Source organism: Oncorhynchus kisutch, linkage group LG4 (genome assembly GCF_002021735.2).
Source record: "Oncorhynchus kisutch isolate 150728-3 linkage group LG4, Okis_V2, whole genome shotgun sequence".
In the NCBI taxonomy this organism is placed as follows: Eukaryota; Metazoa; Chordata; class Actinopteri; order Salmoniformes; family Salmonidae; genus Oncorhynchus; species Oncorhynchus kisutch.
The window spans coordinates 62,837,213-62,859,168 of NC_034177.2; the positions used below are offsets into that span (position 1 = coordinate 62,837,213).

Sequence of the window (21,956 nt, forward strand, 5' to 3'; positions counted from 1 at the left end):
GCAGTGGTAAGGTTTTGGGGCTGCTGTTGGGACTCTGCTGTTGGGACAGCTATGTGGAGGCCCTAACAGTTTGTAGACACCGTTTGTCACCATTATAGTGCAATGAATGTATTGTTTAGTGTTGTGTTGTGGCTATGTAGGCATGAATTACATGCTAAAATAGCCACTGGAAAGGAATATAAGAGATCGACATCTTTTATAAACTAGTCAACACTTGCTGTTCAGTTGTAAATTAACGCACAGTAAATAGCCTACTTGGCGCAACGACTTCGCATTGGCTAGCTATGTGAAACACACAAAATAAAATAAATGAATGTGTCAGAAAACAATAATTACTACTTACATTACATGGGACGTGCAAATTCACAAACATCATGCTCTCTCTCCCTCTTCAGTATAAAGACATTAGACTGCAACCAGAGATCTTATTATAATGAGGAGATGCTCATATCTCAGCCCTAACAATGGGAGTTGTTCTCCCAAAGGCGGGAAGGTAGGCGACAAGCTTAGGCCTAAAATAAGTCCATAGAAGAGTATTGGACTTATTTTGGACCTATTTAAGCGAGAGTGAAACCTCTCGCTTCGCCCCTTCCTCTCTGCTGCGTTTCCATGTCATAGCTCACTTTGTGACTGACAGGCGCCTATCCTATCAATAGTTCGCTAGAAGATTAATATTGTATTCTAGCGGGAGAGGGCTCGACGGACTAGCAAATTTGAAATTAAAAGTAGCCTAGTTAATATAATGCTGAAAATGTAGCCAGCTGAAAATGAATGTACAGTAGAACCGGTTTATTAGCTGACAGCCAGCACTAATGGAAAACTTTTAAAATGTCTTCCATTGCATGTCATAATGAACACTACCCAAGGCTTCAACTGCTGAAATACTCTCAAATAATTGCTATCTGATGGAGCTTCTGTTGCCTCAGGATGAAGGATGAGACAAACAAACAAACACATTAAATGCCCATAAGAATGTCCCAGAGACTTTCCTGACCAGGAAGTCCTTATTATTAGGCTATAAGTAAACCTTAATATAGGATTATAACTAGGGCCCAGGGTTTGTCCAAGTAGGTACTAAGTCATATGGGCAGGAAAGTAAATGGGACCTGCCCAACAGTTAAGGAACTTGAGAGCTTATAATACGGTATTCAATCTTTTTTTTTTTAAGGGACAATTTTTAAGTTGCATAATATTGGGTGTTTTTCTCAGGCAGGCTGGTGGCCTTCTATCTGTACAGTGTTGAAGAGGACCCCGGCACAATGCCTCCCCGGAGACAAAGAACAATGATTCATTTGGAAGCTAGCGCCACCCTTTAATTTGTTTGCACCATTTCATCTAAATGATGTGTCTTCTCCGGCAGGGCAAGAGGGGAGCCCTGTGGTGTAATTTAGCCCAGAGAAGGGGGAAAGAAGTAAATGTATACAGAGCAGCCCTGCCTCCTCACAACGCGCTAGGCAACCATCTTGTGGGTGGGCTTTGTGATACATTTTACAAATTTTTCATGCCCATCCCTCTAGATGTGACCCCACTCGGGGTCCCTTTATGCCTCTGACAGCTCTGCGCAAGAAAACATGCTGCTTCTCTGATAGCATGAAATCGGGGAACAAAGACCCCCGGGTAGAGGAGAAGGGGGCCGCCGAGCCGCGCTGTGCTCAGGGCCCGCCTGGATCTGGACACAAACAGATGTTAGGACAGCCCAGTGCCTCTCAGCCCCCTGAAAGGAAAGCCTTGTAGGAAAATGGGCCTGAAATGCATTGTTTTGGGCATCAAGGCCTCTTAACACTACTTTGACGAAACAAACTAGGTCCAGGAGCGATACTTGTGTAGTGTAAAGAGATGGATCTAGATTCAAATCTCGCTTCAAGAGATGTCTCCCTCACGACCTTTGCTCTGTTAGCCAAATAAAAAATTTACACACATTTGTGAATCAAGTTTGCAACACTATGTGCAATATAGTTAAGATGAGAAACTGCTGTATAGTTTGAATTGCTATCCTTATTTGCCTTTATACCATGTTAGAATGGCCAAAAGTATGTGGACAACGGCTCATCAAACATCTCATTATAAAATCATGGGCATTAATATGGAGTTGGTCCCACCTTCGCTGCAATAACAGCCTCCACTCTTGGGTGATGAGGCCTGACTCGCAGTCGGCGTTCCAATTCATACCAAAGGTGTTCGATGGAGTAGAGGTCGGACCTCTGTACAGGCCAGTCAAGTTCTCAAGTACAGTTGGCACTACATTTAGGCAGGTAGGAGATGGGAGAACCTTCCAGAAGGACAACCATCTGTGCAGCACTCCACCAATCAGGCCTTTATGGTAGTGACCAGACGGAAGTGACTCTTCAGTAAAAGGCACTTGACAGCCTGCTTGAGAGTTTGCCACAAGGCACCTAAAGACTCTCGGACCATGAGAAACAAGATTGAACTCTTTGACCTGAATGCCAAGCATCATATCTGGAGTAAACCTGGCACCATCCCTACGATGAAGCATGGTGGTGGCAGCATCATGCTGTGGGGATATTTTTCAGCGGCAGGGACTGTGAGACTAGTCAGGATCGAGGCAAAGATGATCGGAAGCAAAGTACAGAGAGATCCTTGATGAAAACTTACTCCAGAGCACACAGGACCTCAGACTGGGGTGAAGGTTCACCTTCCAACAGGACAACCCTAAGCACACAGCCAAGACAACAAAGGAGTGGCTTCAGGACAAGTCTCTGAATGTCCTTGTGTGGCCCAGCCAGAGCCCGGACTTGAACCCGATCGAACATCTCTGAAGAGACCTGAAAATAGCTGTGCAGCAACGCTCCCCGTCTAATCTGACAGAGCTTGAGAGGAACTGCAGAGAAGAATGGGAGAAACTCCAAAAGTACAGATGTGCCAAGCTTGTAGTGTCATACTCAAGAAGACTTGATGCTGTAATCGCTGCCAAAGGTGCTTCAACAAAGTACTGAGTAAAGGGTCTGAATATTTATGTAAATGTGAAATAAGTTGATTATTTTAATAGATCAGCAAACATTTCTAAAAAACTGTTTTTTTCTTTGTCATTATGGGGTATTGTGTGTAGATTGATTAGTGGGGAAAAAAAAGAATTGTATTTAGAATAAGGCTGTAACGTAACAAAATGTGGAAAAAGTCAAGAGGTCTGAATACTTTCCGAAGGCACTGTATATAGTGTATTTACGGTATGCTAATAAGATGCACTCGCACATGAAGTAGAAATGTGGCTTTGTTCACAGTATCTTTGGATGTGGTATGTCCAGAGTTGCAAATCTGATGTTGAAGAGAGATCTCACTAGACTTGTTTTACTAACGTAAATGGGACATAAGACAAAACGATGAATCCCTCCTCAAAGAGCCTGGCCAATATGGCCGTCAAAGATAAATCACTGGGGAATTGTAGAAAGAGGCCCATGAATTCTCACTGTGCCACTTAATGGTGCCCTTTTAAATATGATGGGCTGTGAAAAGAGCAGAGCGACTTTTAATGTCACTGAGCAGAGTTGTTTAAAAGCCCTGGGTGCCAACGCTGGGTTTACTACTGTGTTACATAAAGATCCTCTGTGAGACCACCTTTGTATGACTGACAGTATGTACATTCTATCCGACCCCGTGAATAACATTTAAATCAGGAGATCTCTCCATCACCTTCCGATGGATATTGCATTCTTTACATTGTCAGTTCAAACAGCATTAACTTTTAATTGGAGATCTATTCTAGATGTCGGTATGTAATTCATAAGTTTAGCTTCCGAGAAACTGCCCATAAAAGATTGATTTGCTTGTTATGAAATATAACTTTATACATTTTAACAAAGTTAACTCTCAAATTAAGGTGGACTTCTTTTGAGCTGGAACAGATGACTTGGAGCAATTTCATAGGGGGTACATAACATCATGTAAACTCAATCATAGGGCGGAGAAAATGGAAAGGGTTGTCCCTATCAACAGGCCACCATAGTGTGTGTGTGTGTGTGTATACAGTTGAAGTCAGAAGATTACATACACCTTAGCCAAATACATTTAAACTCAGTTTTTCATTATTCCTGACATTTAATCCTAGTAAACATTCCCTGTTTTAGGTAAGTTAGGATCACCACTTTATTTCAAGAATGTGAAATGTCAGAGTAATGGCAGATAGAATGATTTATTTCAGCTTTTATTTATTTCATCATATTCCCAGTGGGTCAGAAGTTTACATCCAAATACTAATTGAGTGTTAGCATTGCCTTTAGATTGTTTAACTTGGGTCAATCATTTCAGGTAGCCTTCCACAATAAGTTGGGTGAATTTTGGCCCATTCCTCCTGACAGAGCTGGTGTAACTGAGTCAGGTTTGTAGGCCTGCTTGCTCGCACACACTTTTTCAGTTCTGCCCACACATTTTCTATAGGATTGAGGTCAGGGCTTTTTTGATGGCCACTCCAATACTTTGACTTTGCTGGCCTTAAGCCATTTTGACACAACTTTGGAAGTATGCTTGGGGTCATTGTCCATTTGGAAGACCCATTTGTGACCAAGCTTTAGCTTCCTGACTGATGTCTTGAGCGGTTGCTTCAATATATCTATATAATTTTCCTTCCTCATGTTTCCATCTATTTTGTGAAGTGCACCAGTCCCTCCTGCAGCAAAACACCCCCACAACATGATGCTGCCACACCCGTGCTTCACGGTTGGGATGGTGTTCTTCAGTTTGCAAGCATCCCCCTTTTTCCTCCAAACATAACGATGTTCATTATGGCCAAACAGTTCTATTTCTGTTTCATCAGACCAGAGGACATTTCTCCAAAAAGTACATCTTTGTCCCCATGTGCAGTTGCAAACCTTAGTCTGGCTTTTTTATGGACCTCAACTGTATGTGTAAGACACACACACACACACACACACACACACACACACACACACACACACACACACACACACACACACACACACACACACACACACACACACACACACCCCTCTCTGTACTTTGCTACGTTCATTTTTGCCTTGATCCTGACTAGTCTCCCAGTCCCTGCCGCTGAAAAACATGACCACAGCATGATGCTGCCAACACCATGCTTCACCGTAGGGATGGTGCCAGGTTTACTCCAGACGTGAAGCTTGGAATTCAGGTCAAAGAGTTGGTTTCATTGGACCAGATAATCTTGTTTCTCATGGTCCTAGAGTTTTTAGGTGCTTTGTGGCAAACTCCAAGCGGGCTGTCATGTGCCTTTTAATGGAGTGTCGCTTCCATCAGGCCACTCTACCATAAAGGCCTGATTGATGAAGTGCTGCAGAGATGCATGTCCTTCTGGAAGGTTCTCCCATCTCCACAGAGGAGACTCTAGAGCTCTGTCAGAGTGACCATCGGGTTCTTGGTCACCTCCCTGACCAATGCCCTTCTCCCCCAAATGCTCAGTTTGGCCGGGCTGCCAGCACTAGGAAGAGTCTTGGTGGTTCCAAACTTCTTCCATTTAAGAATGATGGAGGCAGACATTTTTGGTGCCCTTTCCCAGATCTGTGCCTCGACACAATCCTGTCTTGGAGCTCTACGGACAATTCCTTCGACAACATGGCTTGGTTTTTGATCTGACATGCACTGTCAACTGTGGGTCTTTATATAGACAGGTGTGTGCCTTTTCAAATCATGTCCAATCAATTATATTTACCACAGGTGGACTCCAATCAAGTTGTAGAAACATCTCAAGTATAATCAATGTAAATAAGTTATTTATGCTTTTTATATTTAATACATTTGCAATCATTTCTTAAAACCTGTTTCTGCTTTGTCATTATGGGGTATTGTGTGTAGATTGCTAAAGAATGTATTTTATTTAATCAATTTTATAATAATGTGGAAGAAGGGATCTGAATACATTCCAAAGGCACTGAGTATAAAATAAACCTTTACATAACACCTGAAACAACATGCAGTGTCCTGGGACCTGGTTGGCACCCCACCCGACCGAAAAGAAAAAACGATTATTGTGCTCAGCTCGCAAAGGCCCCAGCACTGCATTAGTCAAAAATAGACTGACATCATACAAGCAGGGCACTATGCACCAGGCACAAAGACACCCTTATCCTCTACAGTTTATGCCACATTTCATTTGGAACTAAATCAAAAAGTCACTATTGGCCAGTTGTTCATCCCTGGCTTTTTCAAAGGCTGCATGGATGGGCTCCATTTTGACCGAGATAGAGGAGGACAATCTAGTGAATTGCGAGATAAGACAAACATACAGCTAGCTCTGAAATTACTGGCACCCTTGACAAGATGAGCAAAAAAATTGTCTGAAATAAATAACACATACTGAGCTATATTGTATGCAAAAAAATATATACAAATTAAATTGCTCAGCGAAATATATTTTCTTTAACAAGTAATACTTTTTTCTCTCTCAAAAAGACAGGTGTCAAAATTATTGGCACCCCTGTTTACAATACGCTTCTTGCTTGGATAATGGCACTGAGCCTTTTTCAAAAATGTTTTATGAGAATGGAGAATTTATTGGGAGGGTTTCTAGACCATTCATCCCACACATAATCTTTCCAGGTCCTTGATATCATTCATCATGCGCTTATGGACTGCCCTCTTCAATTCAAACCACATGTTTTCAATGGGGTTCAAGTCCGGAGACTGAAATGGCCATTGCAAAATGTTGATTTTGTGGTCCATTAACGTTTTTTTTGTGGATTTTGATGTAAAAAAAAATATTTTACCTTTATTTAACCAGGCAAGTCAGTTAAGAACACATTCTTATTTTCAATGACGGCCTGGGAACAGTGGGTTAACTGCCTGTTCAGGGGCAGAACGACAGATTTGTACCTTGTCAGCTCGGGGGTTTGAACTCACAACCTTCCGGTTACTAGTCCAACGCTCTAAACACTAGGCTACCCTGCCTTGATGTGTCCTTTGGGTTATTGTCTTGATTGAAGATCCAGTTGCAGCCAAGTTTCAGCCTCCTGGCAGAGGCAACCAGGTTTTGGGCTAAAATATCCTGGTACTGGGTAAAGTTCATGATGCAGCTGACCTTAAGAAGGTTCCCAGGACCCGTAGAAGCCAAATAGCCCCATCACATGAAAGATCCACCACCATGTTTTACAGTAGGTATGAGGTGCTTTTCTGCATATGGTGACTGATCATTTAAAGGGATGGTCGAAAACCACACTGTGGAGTCCAGATTTTGCCCATGGAGGAATTCAAAGTTAATGGACAAACACAATTACTCCAGAACTGCAAATGTGGGGTGAGTCCAGCCTAGTAAAATAAGACCACGAGTGTATGAAGCATCAAAACAAATACGTGGAGCTTTGCACCAACTCTTCTCACTGTCAGCTGTGAAACACATCCTCTTATATTTCTACAACACCTTTGTCGCATAATAATGCTTGTCTTGTCTACAACCATGTACGCTCAGACAGCCTAATATTGCCATGCACACATCCTAGCCACCCGCCAGCACACACACACATACATACAGTACACGTGGAAGGCAAGCAGCTCTCAGCTCATATGACAAGGCCTGTATTAGAACATGCTTGTCTGTCTGCCTGGCCATGTGCTTTTAGCTAATATCCTCATATTCCCATTGCGCCAAAATCTGCATTCCTGACCCAATTTAACACCAGACCATTCAGTAAGAATAGAGCCCCCCACCGCTAGACAAACTGGCTTGTTCCTTTTCTTCTCCCCTATGAAAAAAAAGTGAAAATCCCCTTTCCTGAGCCGTTAAAGACGAATGATCAGTGCTCTAGAAAGTTGGTGGCCTTTTCAGGAGAAAGGACAGTAGGACGGAAGAAAAAAAAGTCCCCAAGAGAGAGGGAGGACAAAAACCTCCTGCATTCAGAAAGGGAGAGGGAGATGGAGGGAGAGGGGGAGGGAGAGTGAAGGCAGGGAGGGTGACAGGCAAGAGGGCGAGAAAGCAAAGAGTGAGTGAGTGAGTGAGTGAGTGAGTGAGTGAGTGAGTGAGTGAGTGAGTGAGTGAGTGAGTGAGTGAGTCAGCTGAAAGAAAATTAGGATGAGAGAAAAAGTGTAAAAGAGAGAGAAGTGTGAAGACATGAATGAGAGAACGAGAATGAGAGATCTAAAGCCTCACTAGAGACTAAGAAGGTGAGGAGGCTAGAGTGACCAGTAGGAGTGTCCTCCCCAGTGGCCCAGCGGCCGACAGCAGGTGTGGCATCATTGACTAAGGGGGTCAATGGGGCTACAGCCTAGGCCAACCCTGGATCCGAGAGGCCACAACGCCATGGTCTGAGGGGGGGTGGTGGGTGACCACTGGTGCCAGGCGCTGTCCTCACACCCTGTCACACCATGTGATCTGCCCCTGGAATGGTGGGCCCAGCTGCCAGCCGCTTACGGCCAGTAACACAATGGCTGCAGCTCTTGTTGATGAGGAGGCTGTTGTTGATGAGGAGGACCAACAGAAGCCACTGCTTGTTCTTCATTTGCAGAGCGTTTTAATTGTGGAACAGCGTCCTGATCAAAGCGACATCGCTCGCGTTACGCCCTCGTTGCTGAACTCTCTCTTTCTCTCTGTGTCTCCATCTCTCTGTCTCTCTTTTCATTAGCATGGCAAGCAAATAGAGGGAAAAAAGGAGAGGAGAAAACAGGCTTTGTCCCAAGGGGAATAGTCTCCCTCTATCCAGACGGGTTATCTCTCATAATGGGGCCTCATTGTGATGAATTACCCAGATCATGACGATTTATCTTCATATCGGAAACATCTTTGTCTGAGGCTATGTGGATAAATCTAAACATATAATCCAGTGACAAGGTGACGCCATATCATGATGACCTCACATATAAGTTAGTTCATTTATCATGTCAACTACACTATCTCTGGCATACTGCAGGCCTCATTGTCATAGATATGTTTTGTTTTCCTATTGAAACAACAAGATTGTCCTCAGAGATAGAATACGATTATCATTGTATCACAATGTTGTGTGTATGACAGATATTTGGTTTAATCTGATTAAGTAGGGTGCTCCTGCTGTGGTATTGGGGAGTAGTAGGCGGCAGAGTGTGTGTGTGTGTGTGCGTTTATGTGTGTGTAGGTGTGTGTGTGACAGCAGCCAAGGAGGGTCACAGTCCTCACAGTCCCTGGTGTCTAGGTTCCCCCAGAACAGAGGCCCAATCAGTGCTAGCCCACTGGCTAATGGATGGATGGCCCCCAAAATTAATTAGCCTGACTAATGTAGTGTACACTTAATTACACTGCCTCTGTTTTGATTAATGGAAGGGCCCACCTTAGCACACATGCTAATCAAAGGCTGGGGCAGAAAGGGAAAAGGCAGTGAAAGTTATTTATCCAGAAACAGGTTCACGAACCAAGACAATAGGCATCAACAACCCTAAATGACTCTTTCCAGCCTATTTGAAGAGTGCTTGTATATGTTTCACATTCTTAAGGGATAAATACATTATTACAGACATGGAAGAACACATGCAAACACATACAGACCCATGTATGTCCACACACGCATAGACTCACACAGAAATCCACACAGTAGAGGCCTTCACGGTTCCAAAAAGTTGGACCCGTTCCAAGACCTCTACCACTCAGGCCAGTGTACGGCTTTAGAAACAGTATCACACACAACCCCGTCACACTTTTCCCTGGCATGGACCGTATGCTGTAAAGCACTTCGACAAAGGGTGAAAAAATGAAACATGTGTTACCCTGCTTGTCGTTAATGAGTATTTTACAGTATTCATTTGGAGTGGGTCCTAGTCAACGGCTCCACCTTTAATTTCATGCTGCTCAAGTAGAGAAAGGCCCAGGACAAAGGGAGGAAGATTGATGCCTGGGCCATCCCCTGCCATCCACCTGCTCTTTCCACTAACCACAGAAAGGAGGCGCTACCGAACACATCCACACGTCCTCCAACTGAGATCTCCCTCGTGCAGGGAGTGGTGGTGTGGTGCGGTGCGGTGAGAGGCCGCTAGCCTAATGAAATCTGCCCATGTAGCGGCCAGATAAACTCCAATTAAAACAGGCACAAGCTATGTCACGGGGACAGTAGATCAAGTCAGCAATTAACCTCCCCGCTGGCCTCCATCAATCCTTAAATTGGAGCGACCAGCCAGGAGAGCACAATTTCTGCAGATATTAAATTTACATTCTATTAAGTTTAATTGGGATACATTTTAAATATACTGAGAGTCCAGGCACGGAGCCCTGGGGCTGTCACTGAGCCTCTGTGATTCACTGCCACTGGTCCCTGGGGTTCCGGGGCGTCCCATCATGCACCTCTTCTTCAGTCTCGGTCCGGGCCGTCTCAGCACACACTCAGCAGCACACAGGTGGTTAATCAACTCCTAATGCCTTCTCTCACACATACAACTTTCTGACATGCACATCATAGTAAGTTTAGGTATTTCCCCAAATCAGAAAACAGGTACAAGTGCACCATTCCAATCAACAGAATACACTGGTTCCCTTCTGCACTGTCCCAATGCCCTATCCACCCATCGAGTGCTTGGGCAGCCTCATTCCTCCACTTGCACTTCTCTCTGGCTGGGCTCACCTCTCCTGTCCTGATGATACAGTCAGAGCAGGAAAAAGGGACCCGGGGACTGGTCCATGACACTGGGAAGACCACCTCCAGGGAGCTCAACCCCAGCATTAGTCTCCACTTGGCTGTGTCCTTTGTCCCCTGGTGAAAGGCCCAGTGAATGAGGGTCAATTGAAGACAATTCCCTCTGTCGGACACAATTAACGGGGAGCCCAGTTGAGAGGGGGGCTGGCCACAGCCTCTGGTTACTGATCCTGCAGCACAAGCATGCCAGGAATCCGCCACCTATGTCCAACCCTGGGACAATGGGGTATAGGACATTGGGCCTAGTGTGTAGACCACCACACATGGATCCACAGGGCATGATGGGTTAAGGGGAGGGGCTGGTGGCTATTTGCATTGCAGTGGGTGTCCATGATGACACTCAGAGAGAAAGAGTGTAGCTGTAGTGTTCAAGCAACTAGAGAAACACATGTATTAAATGCTCCTCGTTTTTGCCCACATATAATATGGGTCAGTTCTTACCTTTCTGCATTGAAGAAGTGGAGAGGTAATTGTGCCTAATGTGTGTTACAGAGTGAGAGACACAGAGAGAGGAGCCCCCCATCTGAATCAATCTCCAGATAAGCAGGCCCAATTGATCCACCAGGTCCAATCTAAATTAAAGCATCGTTCCAATGTGCACTAATTGTCCAGCTGACAATAATTGTCATTACATGGTTGACATATCTCCTGGCTGGGAGTTATAGAGCCACATGAAAGCTACAATCATATGTTTACTGGTGACATCACAGCGTCCCTCCACAACCACATCCAGTACAGGTCACCATTACATCAGACTGGTGAGCTCTGCGCTGGACGGTTTTATATGAGTAGAATGTTGCCTCTAACGGGACGAGCCCCTTGGATGATGTCATCAGCCTTTGGTGTTGACCCGTTAAAGGGTGAGTATGAGGACCTCTTAGGAAGGAGTAAAGGGAAGGAGAGGGGTGTGTGTGAGAGGAGAGAAAGTGTGCGTTTGTGTGTGAGAATAGAGCGATGGTAGAAGGGGCTTCATGGCCCACAGATCTGACTTCCTGAGGTACCCCCCAGTGGCAGCACCACCCCTTCACGCAGGGAAAATCAATCAGGAACATTGTGTGTGTGTGTGTGTGTGTGTGTGTGTATGTGTGTGTGTGTGGTGGGGATATTGAAGGTGCATGAGAAAGGAGTTGGGCGGAGGGGAGTAGGCAGAGACAGACACAAACCGGTGCTAGCCTTACACATCCCTGGAAAAGGGGCCATGACCCCTAGTACACTTAAACAGCATTTCAGTGGCAGACACAGAGAGGGTGACTACTTACCTACCACAGAGCAAAGGGGGGAGGAGGAAGGAGGGGGTGTCTGATCTAGATTAGTCACGGGGGATAAATATGGTGACGTACTGGGATGATATTCTTTCTGATGGTTATATTTCTATGATCACCCAGTTTGGGTTAGAAACGTTGTACTATTAAACACTTTGGCAGCATTATACCAGGATTTACTTTTTGTTCTACATTATTTCTCTCTAATCTAGCACAATTTGTTTTTTCTATAGTCATAATAACCCAATGTCTCAGCGGTAGCTGGAATATGAAATGAATGGCCACTATATGATATGTTTGTATATAATGATCACAGTCATGCTAACCACTTCATATTCCTCAATCGAGGTAACCTAGAAGTTGGGTGCGAGTGTCTTTGATTCAAAATGGTCTCAATGATCTCTGATTATTCTTCCCGGCATATGTTCTTCCGTCTTAGGCTGTGGCTACTGTGCACTTGGGATCTTAGCTTACTGTATTGAGTGATTCCTCACGAAACCAGGACAACAAAAAAATGCCATGTTTTTGGGGATTTTCCCAAAATTGAATCCATAGAATGGTCCTTTGGAAGGAGGATTGTTGGAATATACAATGAGTATCCAAAACATTAAGAACACCTGCTCTTTCCATGACAGACTGACCAGGTGAATCCAGGTGAAAGCTATGATCCCTTATTGATGTCACTTGTTAAATCCACTTCAAATCAGTGTAGATGAAGGGCATGAGACAGGTTAATGAATGGTTTCTAAGCCTTGAGACAATTGAGACCACGGATTGTGTCTGTGTGCCATTCAGAGGCTGAATCAGCAAGACAACAGATTTAAGTTCCTTTGAACGGGGGTATGATAGTAGGCGCCAGGAGCACCACCCAAAGGACATCCAGCCAACATGAGTCAACATGGACCAGCATCCCTGTGGAATGCTTTCGACACCTTGTAGATTCCATGTCCTGATGATTTTGGTGCAACTCAATATTAGGAAGGTGTTCCTAATATTTGGAATACTCAGTGTATAAGTATGTTGAAGCATAATTGGGAAATTACCCAGGCCTCCTTTAAGACTCCATAATGTTTCATTTGTAGGTGCTCCAAAATATTACGTTTCACCACTTGCTCTGTAATATGAGTAGTATTTGGATTTCAAATATGATACATTATATTCAAATATTTTACATTCATTTATGAATATTGAAAAATTTAATGTTTGATTTGGCAAATGTTTCTATATATTTTTTACCATAATATACTCCATGCAGAAATCAAAGTTCTAGAGTGACATCTTTGCTACTTTTAGAGTTATGTTTAAATTTGCAAGCATTACTGAGTGAATGTGAAAATGGATTCAAAATGGTCACCCTCTGTTGGTAATTTGCAGGATGTGCAATGATACAGGATAGCTGTGATTTGTTACATTGCCTACTATACCAATTTTTCTGTATAAAAATGGGCCATAACTTTAAAACTAGCAGAGATCCCACCCTGGAACTTTGATATGCCGGTAGAGTATATTTTGTTCAACAATATATATAGAAAATTGACAAATCTAAATCTGTGATTTTTTTATATTCCTGTTTATATTATTCAATATTCATAAATTAGTGCAGACAAAAATAGTGACTAAAATATTAGTCAAACACCTATTTTCCAGTGGCAAATTGAAGAGACTATAACTGTCTAAATAGACAGAAAAAAAAAAATCATTTCAGTTTACGAAACAACATTTTCCCTTTGACTAAAATCTGACTAAGTGGACTGGACAAGAGTTTTTGGAAAGATTGATGAACAATTCATATTAGCAGCACAGATTCGCAGCGTTGTTCAATTCAGCAGTACGAAGGATGAGTCACACTAGGCAAACACAGCCTACATACAGTATGCTGATGAGCTGTGGGGCAGCAAGCAATGAGCTGGTGAGCTGCGGGGGAGCAAGCGATGAGCGTGGGCAGACAGGCAGCCACCGCTTCGCCTCCGATTATACACATCGCGCAGGCGACTGTTGCTTCACCGCCAGCCTTCTTGTTAGCTACCCTTTACCTGGTTAAGAAACACAAGCTGCTTTGTGAAAATAAAAACAATAGCAACATTGACTAATAGGAAAACATGCTTTTCTCTCCCATGAGTAGGCTATAGAAAAGTAGGCTGTCTTCGAAATGCAGTCTCGCTCAACTCTCCCACTCTTCCCACTGCATATCATATACAGGTTCTGTAGCCAACGTAGCCAAGTCTTCCTCTTTTCATCAGAGAAAATGGCTTGATTCTAGTTCAAAAGACATGATCTATAATACTGGCGCTACGTTTTCTTCTCTTTCTATCATGCATTGGTGGGACGCATTTTCTATTCATAAAGCATATGGGCTGTTCTAAAACTAGGCTACTATCGGACCGGACCGTTAACCTTTTGTTTAGGCTACACCTTGTTCAGTCATGTTACCTCATTAGTCAGCTACAGCTAACAACCTGGATGCAGGATGCAACGTTTTGGAATATTAAGATAGCATATTTCTATGTAGAACAAACATGCCTCTTTGACATGTAGAATAATGAATAACGATGGCTCTATTTATGGAATTTCTATCTCCAACATTCAAGATCGTTTAAAAAAAAAAACTGAACGTGGCTCTGGTAACATATAACCAGTAGCCTATATGCACACATTTTGTGGCACAGAAAGTAAGGAAAAGGGATAGCAAACAATTTATTGACTCGGAATTCAGCCATAGGGACTGGTGACTCGACCATTGGATGACTTGGACTTGGGACTCGAGCACAGAGGACTTGGGACTCGATTCGGACTCGATGTTTAGTAACTCGACTACATCACTGGGCGAAACAGTCATTAGCTCCCATTCTACTTTTGGACATCAATGTGGCTGCTGTGTCTGTCGACCATTGATAACAATGGCAATGACGTGACCGAGTGATGGAGGTGCAACCCATACTAATTTGCCAATACTTTGCAGCAGCATCTGGTTATTGTGCTACTACTCTCTCATTATTCAAATGTCACATTTTTTGATTGAGGCTATGCTATTGTAGTCAGAATTACTAAGACTAGACTAAATCAGAAAAAAAGAGTGTCAAAATTAACACTTTGATTTTTTTAAATTATTGAAATCAAAATACTACTCCCATTACAGAGCAGGAGGAAAAGCCTAATTTGACACCAATTCTTGCTTTGTAGCACTTACAGATGAAACATTATGGAGACTTAAAGGAGGCCTTGGTTAGCCAAAATGTTATAAATATGCCAACTCTGATGATCAATTATGCTTTTAGATACAAATGTCAAATGTCAACCATCCTTTTTCCAAAGGACCATTCTATGAATGAACATCTCCCAAATCATGTAATTTTTTTTTGTCCTGGTTTCGTGGTGCGATCACTATTATCTCCAAAGCATAATATTCTCACATGATCAGCAGCTCTAATGTGCCCTAAACACGGCTGAGGAATTCAATGTACCGCCGAAAGACTAGACTACGCAATCTATCAATGTGATAAGATACAGTAGAAAACATCATATGGTCGCACACAACAACCAAAGCAGCTGAACACAGCAGCGTGAAACAACATGCTCATTTAATGTTTGTCTACGAGGAATAGCACATGACCTCTGCGTTCAATTAAGTATTCTATTCAATTCCTCCCCTAGTGATTCGATGGTTAAACTACACTCTCCGCTCAAAAGGCCCTTCTCACTTTACCTCACAGGATGAAGTATTTCCTGAATTGTTTGAGCAAAAGTCCTCCATTCAACAACCGCCCACCCCCTCCGCCCCACTCCTCTTCCCCTTCCCTTTTTGAGACAACGGGACTTCTCCCAAATTAACAATCCCCACAATTTGAAAAGAGCCACTGATTTGAGGTTCCATTGTGTGGTGGGAGCAGGGTTGGCCCCCACAAGTGGCTGGTCTCTCTCTTATCACTGAGCTCTGCTGTCTGTGTGGAACTTTATGGCTTGTTATCCTACACCCCCCCCCCCCTCAAATCTCCTGATGAGGATTGCTGAATGACTACTCTGACTCTAATGTGGCGGCATTTGCACCAAAAGAAAGGGAGGGAGAGAGGAAGGGAGGGAGAGAGGAAGGGAGGGAGAGAGGAAGGGAGGGAGAGATGAAGGAAGGGAGGGAGAGATGAAGGGAGGGAGAGAGGAAGGGAGGGAGAGAGGAAGGGAGGGAGAGAGGAAGTGAAGGGGGACGGCACCAAAACATAATGGACTTGGAGGTTTGGTTAGCAAAGACAGCTGGGCCAACGACAGTAGAGGGGTGAAAATGAGCGATAACTGTGATGGCTGTTGTCCCCCACAAAACCCTAGAAAATTGCACACACACACACACACACACACACACACACACACACACACACACACACACACACACACACACACACACACACACACACACACACACACACACACACACACACACACACACATATCAGCAACACCTATCCATGTCAAGGTGCATGTGCCGAATCACATATAGTGTAGACACTAACTGATATGTTCGCAACACATGCATCAATGTGCTTACCTCGATAACCTGCCTTGTATCCAACCTGAAGTTGAAGTCCCCAAAGACAAAATATGGCACCTTCTCAAACCGCTGGTCAGTGATCCTGAAAAACATGAAAAGTATTTGTCATTAAAAGTGAATTGATCCAAGTGGAGTTGTATACTGTTGATGGGACTCTCTGCTGAGCCTTAGTGTTTGGTTGCCTCGGGGCATTTTATTTATGAGGTGTACACCACCACCTGGTGGTAGCAACACTTGCAAGACGTTTGCACCCCTGTGGATAACAATGTTCAATATTCAACTAAAAATCAGTTAACGTGAATAGGTTTGTGCAGCTTGGGGCCTTTCAAATGTTTTTATTCAAATCAAATCACATTTGTCACATGTGCAGGTGTAGACCTTGCCGTGAAATCTTACTGACAAGCCCTTAACCAACAATGCAGTTCAAGAAATAGAGTTAAGAAAATATTTACTAAATAAACTAAAGTAAAAATGTTTATTAAAACTAACACAAAATACCAATACCGAGGCTATATACAGGGGGTACCGAGTCAAATTCCAATGAACAAAAATATAAACACAACATGTAAAGTGCTGGTCCCGTGTGTAATGAGCTGAAATAAAAGATCCCAGAAATGTTCCATATGCACAAAAAACATATCTCTCAAATGTTGTGCAAAAAAGTGTTTACATCCCTGTTAGTGAGAATGTTATCCTTTGTCAAGATAATCCATCCACCTGACAGGTTTGGCATATCAAGAAGCTGATTAAACAGAATGATCATTACACAGGTGCACCTTGTGCTGGGACAATAAAAGGCCACTCTAAAATGTGCAGATTTGTCACACAACACAATGCCACAGATGTCTGGGGGGTGCATAGGGAGGTGCATAGGGGGGTGCATAGGAGCATTTCTGTCTGTAATAAAGCTCTTTTGTGAGGAAAAATACATTCTGATTGTGGGTGGGCCTATGCCCTCCCAGGCCCACCCAGTCACGTGAAATCCATAGATTAGGGCCTAATGATTTTATTTCAAATTGACTGATTTCCATATATTAACTGTAACTCAGTAAACTCTTTGACATTTTTGCATGTTGCATTTATGTTTTGGGTCAGTATATGTTCTAGTTTGTGATGGAGTTGATTTGAACATGCTATTCCAAATGGCATATGACGAGATCTGACTGAGTGTGCCTGCAGAGGCGTCATACAGCTCATACACCCATTATTTAGGTGACAGAATGTAGGATGTGCTGAAGCCACCATGCCTGCAAAAATATTTTGGAAGTAATGTATATGCATGTATTAATGTCTACATTAGTTTTGCCACATTTATGCTATTACAAACACTTTTTAATGCATACATTTAAATGATATTACACTTTTGAGATTACTAATGTTACTGTCCTCACTACAATTACTTAAATAGTTACATGTAATTTTGTTCTTGAAACATTTAATTGAATTATACTGTGACGACCCTCCCACTCTGTCTGCCGTATTTTTTCTCTTTGCTCTCTTTTTCCTTATTAGGATGCCGGTGGGCGGAGCCGGGAGGGTCGTCAGCGACATGGGACACACCTGGGCCCGGGTGCGTCCTAGGATAAATACACCACTTCCCCATTCATGGAGGAGACTCTCTCCATGCAGACACCTTTATAGATTTTGTTGTGGTATTTTTTTTTGTGGCCTTTTGTTTGAATGCTTTGGCACCTTTCAACACCCTGCATTATCACATTTATGCATGCAAAACACTCACACTACTGATTACACACACACACACACCATTGTAAATTGTATTTAGTTTACTTAATACATATATTTTTGTTATTCCTAATTTCCACGTTGTCTCCCTTTTTTTGTTACGGACTTCGAGCCGGTTCGTGACAAGTGGGGGCTCATCCGGGATCTTGAAGGTATTGTGTTTGGGAGAAAACGTGGTGTTAATGTTAAACTCTGTAGGTGCTTTGTTTCCTTTTTTTTACAGCTTGTTTGTGTTGTAATGTTTGGTGCCCAGTATTGGTTGCCTTTGTTTGGTAAACTTGCCACTGCGGTGGATAGTTGATTGTGTGCTGCATTGAAGAGTATATTGGGTAGTTTCCAGGCCCCTGCCCAGGCTGGAGACTCTTGCTCTACTTGCTGTTGGGACATTGGTCTGGGTGAGTACAATTGTCTGTGTACCTCAGTGGGAGATTTGGGTAGGGTAGTCACACTTACTACCCGGAGCTATAGCCTTTTTCCGCTGTTAGGCTTAGCGACGTGTTTCATTTTTGTAAACTTTTGGCATGGTTATTTTGTTTATTTGTGTGGTGTCTGTGGCCTGAGCTGTTGTCTCAGGGGCACATTTGTGGCTTGGGGTAATCTGCCAGCGTGCTGGGTGGTTTATTTCCTTGCCAGCGGGCTACGGTGTGTAATTACCCAATGCAAATCTGCACGAAGACTAGGGTTGTGTTACTGTAGGTTTTGGGGAAGCTCCATATCTCATCTCTCCTGTGGTGCCTAGTGTGATTGTCACTTCTCTTGTGGTCTGGTGTGTATTTACTTCTGATTATGGCGTCTAATGTAGACTAGTTAATTCGCTTTCCATCAGAGGAACTGTTAGAATTAAGTACTAAAGAACAGCTGTTAAAGATCGCTGAACACTACAAGATTGAAATGAGTGACAAACGTAGTCAATTCTGTTACGTTGATGTTGCCAAAATGTAATAAGGACCCTGGGATGTTATTTTCGTTGGAGCTTGTTGCTGACACGCCCTGTCCCTGAATGTTTGACTGATCATTGTTTGGTATTGTCCTGTTCTGTCGCTTCTGGTCTCGTTTTCTTCATTCCTCTTAAACATTGCTTCCTGTGCACAAAGGTTGCTGAGGTCTGGGGAGGTTGCGGTTGGCTGGGGCAAATGGAAGTGTGAACATGTACACATCAATTTGGGATGCAGAGGCTGGTATGTTTCGGGGTCCTTGTTGGTCACTGGTTTTATGGGGGGGTCGTCGTCAGCTATATGGGAAACACCTGGGCCCGGGGATAAATACACCACTTCCCCATTCATGGAGGACACTCTCTCCATGCAGACACCTTTATTGGTGTTTGTGGCCTTTTGGTTGTATGCTTTGGCACCTTTCAACACCCTGCATTATCACATTTATGCATGCCAAACACTACTGATTACACACAATTAACAATGGTATTTAGTTTATTTAATTTAAATGTATTTTGTTATTCTTGTCTCCCTTTTGTTACGAACTTCGAGCCGGTTTGTGACGATACAAAGCATCAGCAATCCCGTGTCTTCTGAAAGTATTCCACATTTTGTTACAACCTCAATTCAAAATGTCTCACCCATCTACACACAATACCCCATAACGACCAAGACAAAACATGTGTATTGAAAAATGAATATCCAATCTACCGGAGTCAGTACCACATTTGCGTCTTTCTGGTTAAGTCTAAGCGCTTTGCACATTCAAGTTGATTGTTAATAGCTGGACAGCCATTTTCATGTCTTGACAGACTTAAGCCGAAACTAACTAGGCCGCTCAGGAACATTCACTGTCTTGGTAAGTAACTCCACTGCATATTTGAGTGCCTGTTGAAAAGCAGACAAGGTTTTCCTCTATGATTTTTGCCTGTGTAGAGTTTTGTATACTAAACTCCATAGTTGGACAGCCATTTTTGGGGCGGCAGGGTAGCCTAGTGGTTAGAGCATTGGACTAGTAACCGGAAGGTCGCAAGTTCAAACCCCCGAGCTGACAAGGTACAGTTCTGCCCCTGAACAGGCAGTTAACCCACTGTTCCAAAGCCGTCATTGAAAGTTAGTTACTTTCTTTGCCACATTTTCTGCAGTTTATTGTAGTGCCTTGAATGCATGTTTTGGAATATTTTCAATTCTGTACAGGCTTCCTTTTAACTGTCAAATAGTTTAGTGTTGTGCCATTCAACACAATTGGCCTCATGGTGAAATTCAGGAAGGACGCCTGTATCGTGACTCAAAAGTGTAATTAACATCTTCCCTGTGCTCAAAGGGATATTCAATATTTTTTTCTACCAATAGCTGCCCTTTGTTGCAAGGCATTGGTCTTTGTGGTTGAATCTGTACTGCGGGACCTTACAGATATTTGTACACCCCTTTAAATCAGTAGAATCTGCTACTTCAGCTACACCCGTTGCTGACAAGTGTATAAAATCGAGAACACATCCTTACTGAAGAGCTCAGTGACTGACACAGTACACCACCTTTCCAAAAAATCTGTTATGTTAGAGCTGCCCCGGTGAACTGTAAGTGCAGTTATGTTAGAGCTGCCCCGGTGAACTGTAAGTGCAGTTATTGTGACGTGGAAACTTCTAGGAGCAACAGCGGCTCAGCCACACAAGCTCACAGAACGTGAGTCCTCGTCAGCACAACGACTGTTAGTCTGGAGCTTCATGAAATGGGTTTCCATGGCCGAGCGTCAGCTGGAGTGGTGTAAAGGTTGCCGCGGATACCAGGAGAGCGCTCCCTGCCCCAGTACATAGTGCAGGAGGAATAATGGTCTAGGGTGGTTTTTCATGGTTTGGGCTAGGCTCCTTAACGCTACAGCATACAATGCCATTCTGAGCTTCCAACAGTTTGGGGAAGGCCCGTTCCCATTACAGAAAGGTTATGTCGAGATGGGTGTGGAAGAACTTGACTGGTCTGCACAGATCCCTGACTTCACCCCCATCAAACACCTTACATCCAAATGACATAACACACATCATGATATTATCATAAGGTGCCAGGTAGCTTAGCGTTTAAAAGCATTGGGCCAGTAACTGAAAGGTCGCCGGTTCGAATTCCTGAGCTGGAAAAATCTTCCATTCTGCCCTTGAGCATGGCAGTTAACCCTCAACAGCTGCTCCCCTGATGACGTGGTTGTTGATTAAGGCAGCCTCCGGCACCTCTCTAATTCACAGAGGTTGGGTTAAATGTTGACATTTCAGTTGAGTGCAACTGACTAGGTATTCCATTTCTCAGATTACATTTAAACTAAGTATTTTTCTGCATGTCTAAGCTTAACTATTGAGCTGTCTGTATCCTCCTGACTGGTGGTTCATTTAAAAAAAAAATGAACCACCAGATCTTCCATTCTCTGCTAAAATCTGGGTAAAAGATTGAAAGGAATGTGAGTTTTATTCAGTACATTTAGTAATTGCTTGTATTTCTAAATTCCTGCAACCTTGCCAGCAGGCATGCCAGCTAACTTGATTGATAGCCTGAAGTGGCTTGGTGCTAGTTAGGTTCCCGATCACCCAGTCACATATCTAGCTGGCTAGCTAAAGCCAACTTAATATAATTGCTAGGTGGCTAGAATTACAGAGAATAATAACGTTTAGATTTTATTTAATCATCAAGAAGGAAAGGCTCCTTAGCTTGATCAAATGTTAATTTACAAGCATACCTGTTGCAAGTCCTTGCCATCACTGGCAGCTAAACTCAAATTAAACACTATCTCTCTGCTCTGTGGTGCACCACTTACTAGGGAGAATTGGGGGAAAGAATACTCTTTGCCTGGTCCAGTCAGTGTGGCCCATCCACAAAATATGATAAAACATTTAGTCATTCATTCATTTAACAT

The 21,956-nt window shown here is 43.3% G+C and overlaps 1 protein-coding gene across 2 annotated transcripts in view; it reads right to left on the bottom strand.

The window, feature by feature from the left end:
- LOC109888952 (inositol polyphosphate-5-phosphatase A-like) overlaps positions 1–21,956 on the bottom strand; it is a 261,099-nt gene that overhangs the window by 50,857 nt on the left and 188,286 nt on the right. For both annotated transcript variants that reach the window (XM_031823382.1, XM_031823381.1), the window contains exon 9: positions 16,383–16,467. In XM_031823382.1, the coding sequence (XP_031679242.1) occupies positions 16,383–16,467 (85 nt within the window). The remainder of the gene's footprint in view (positions 1–16,382; positions 16,468–21,956) is intronic.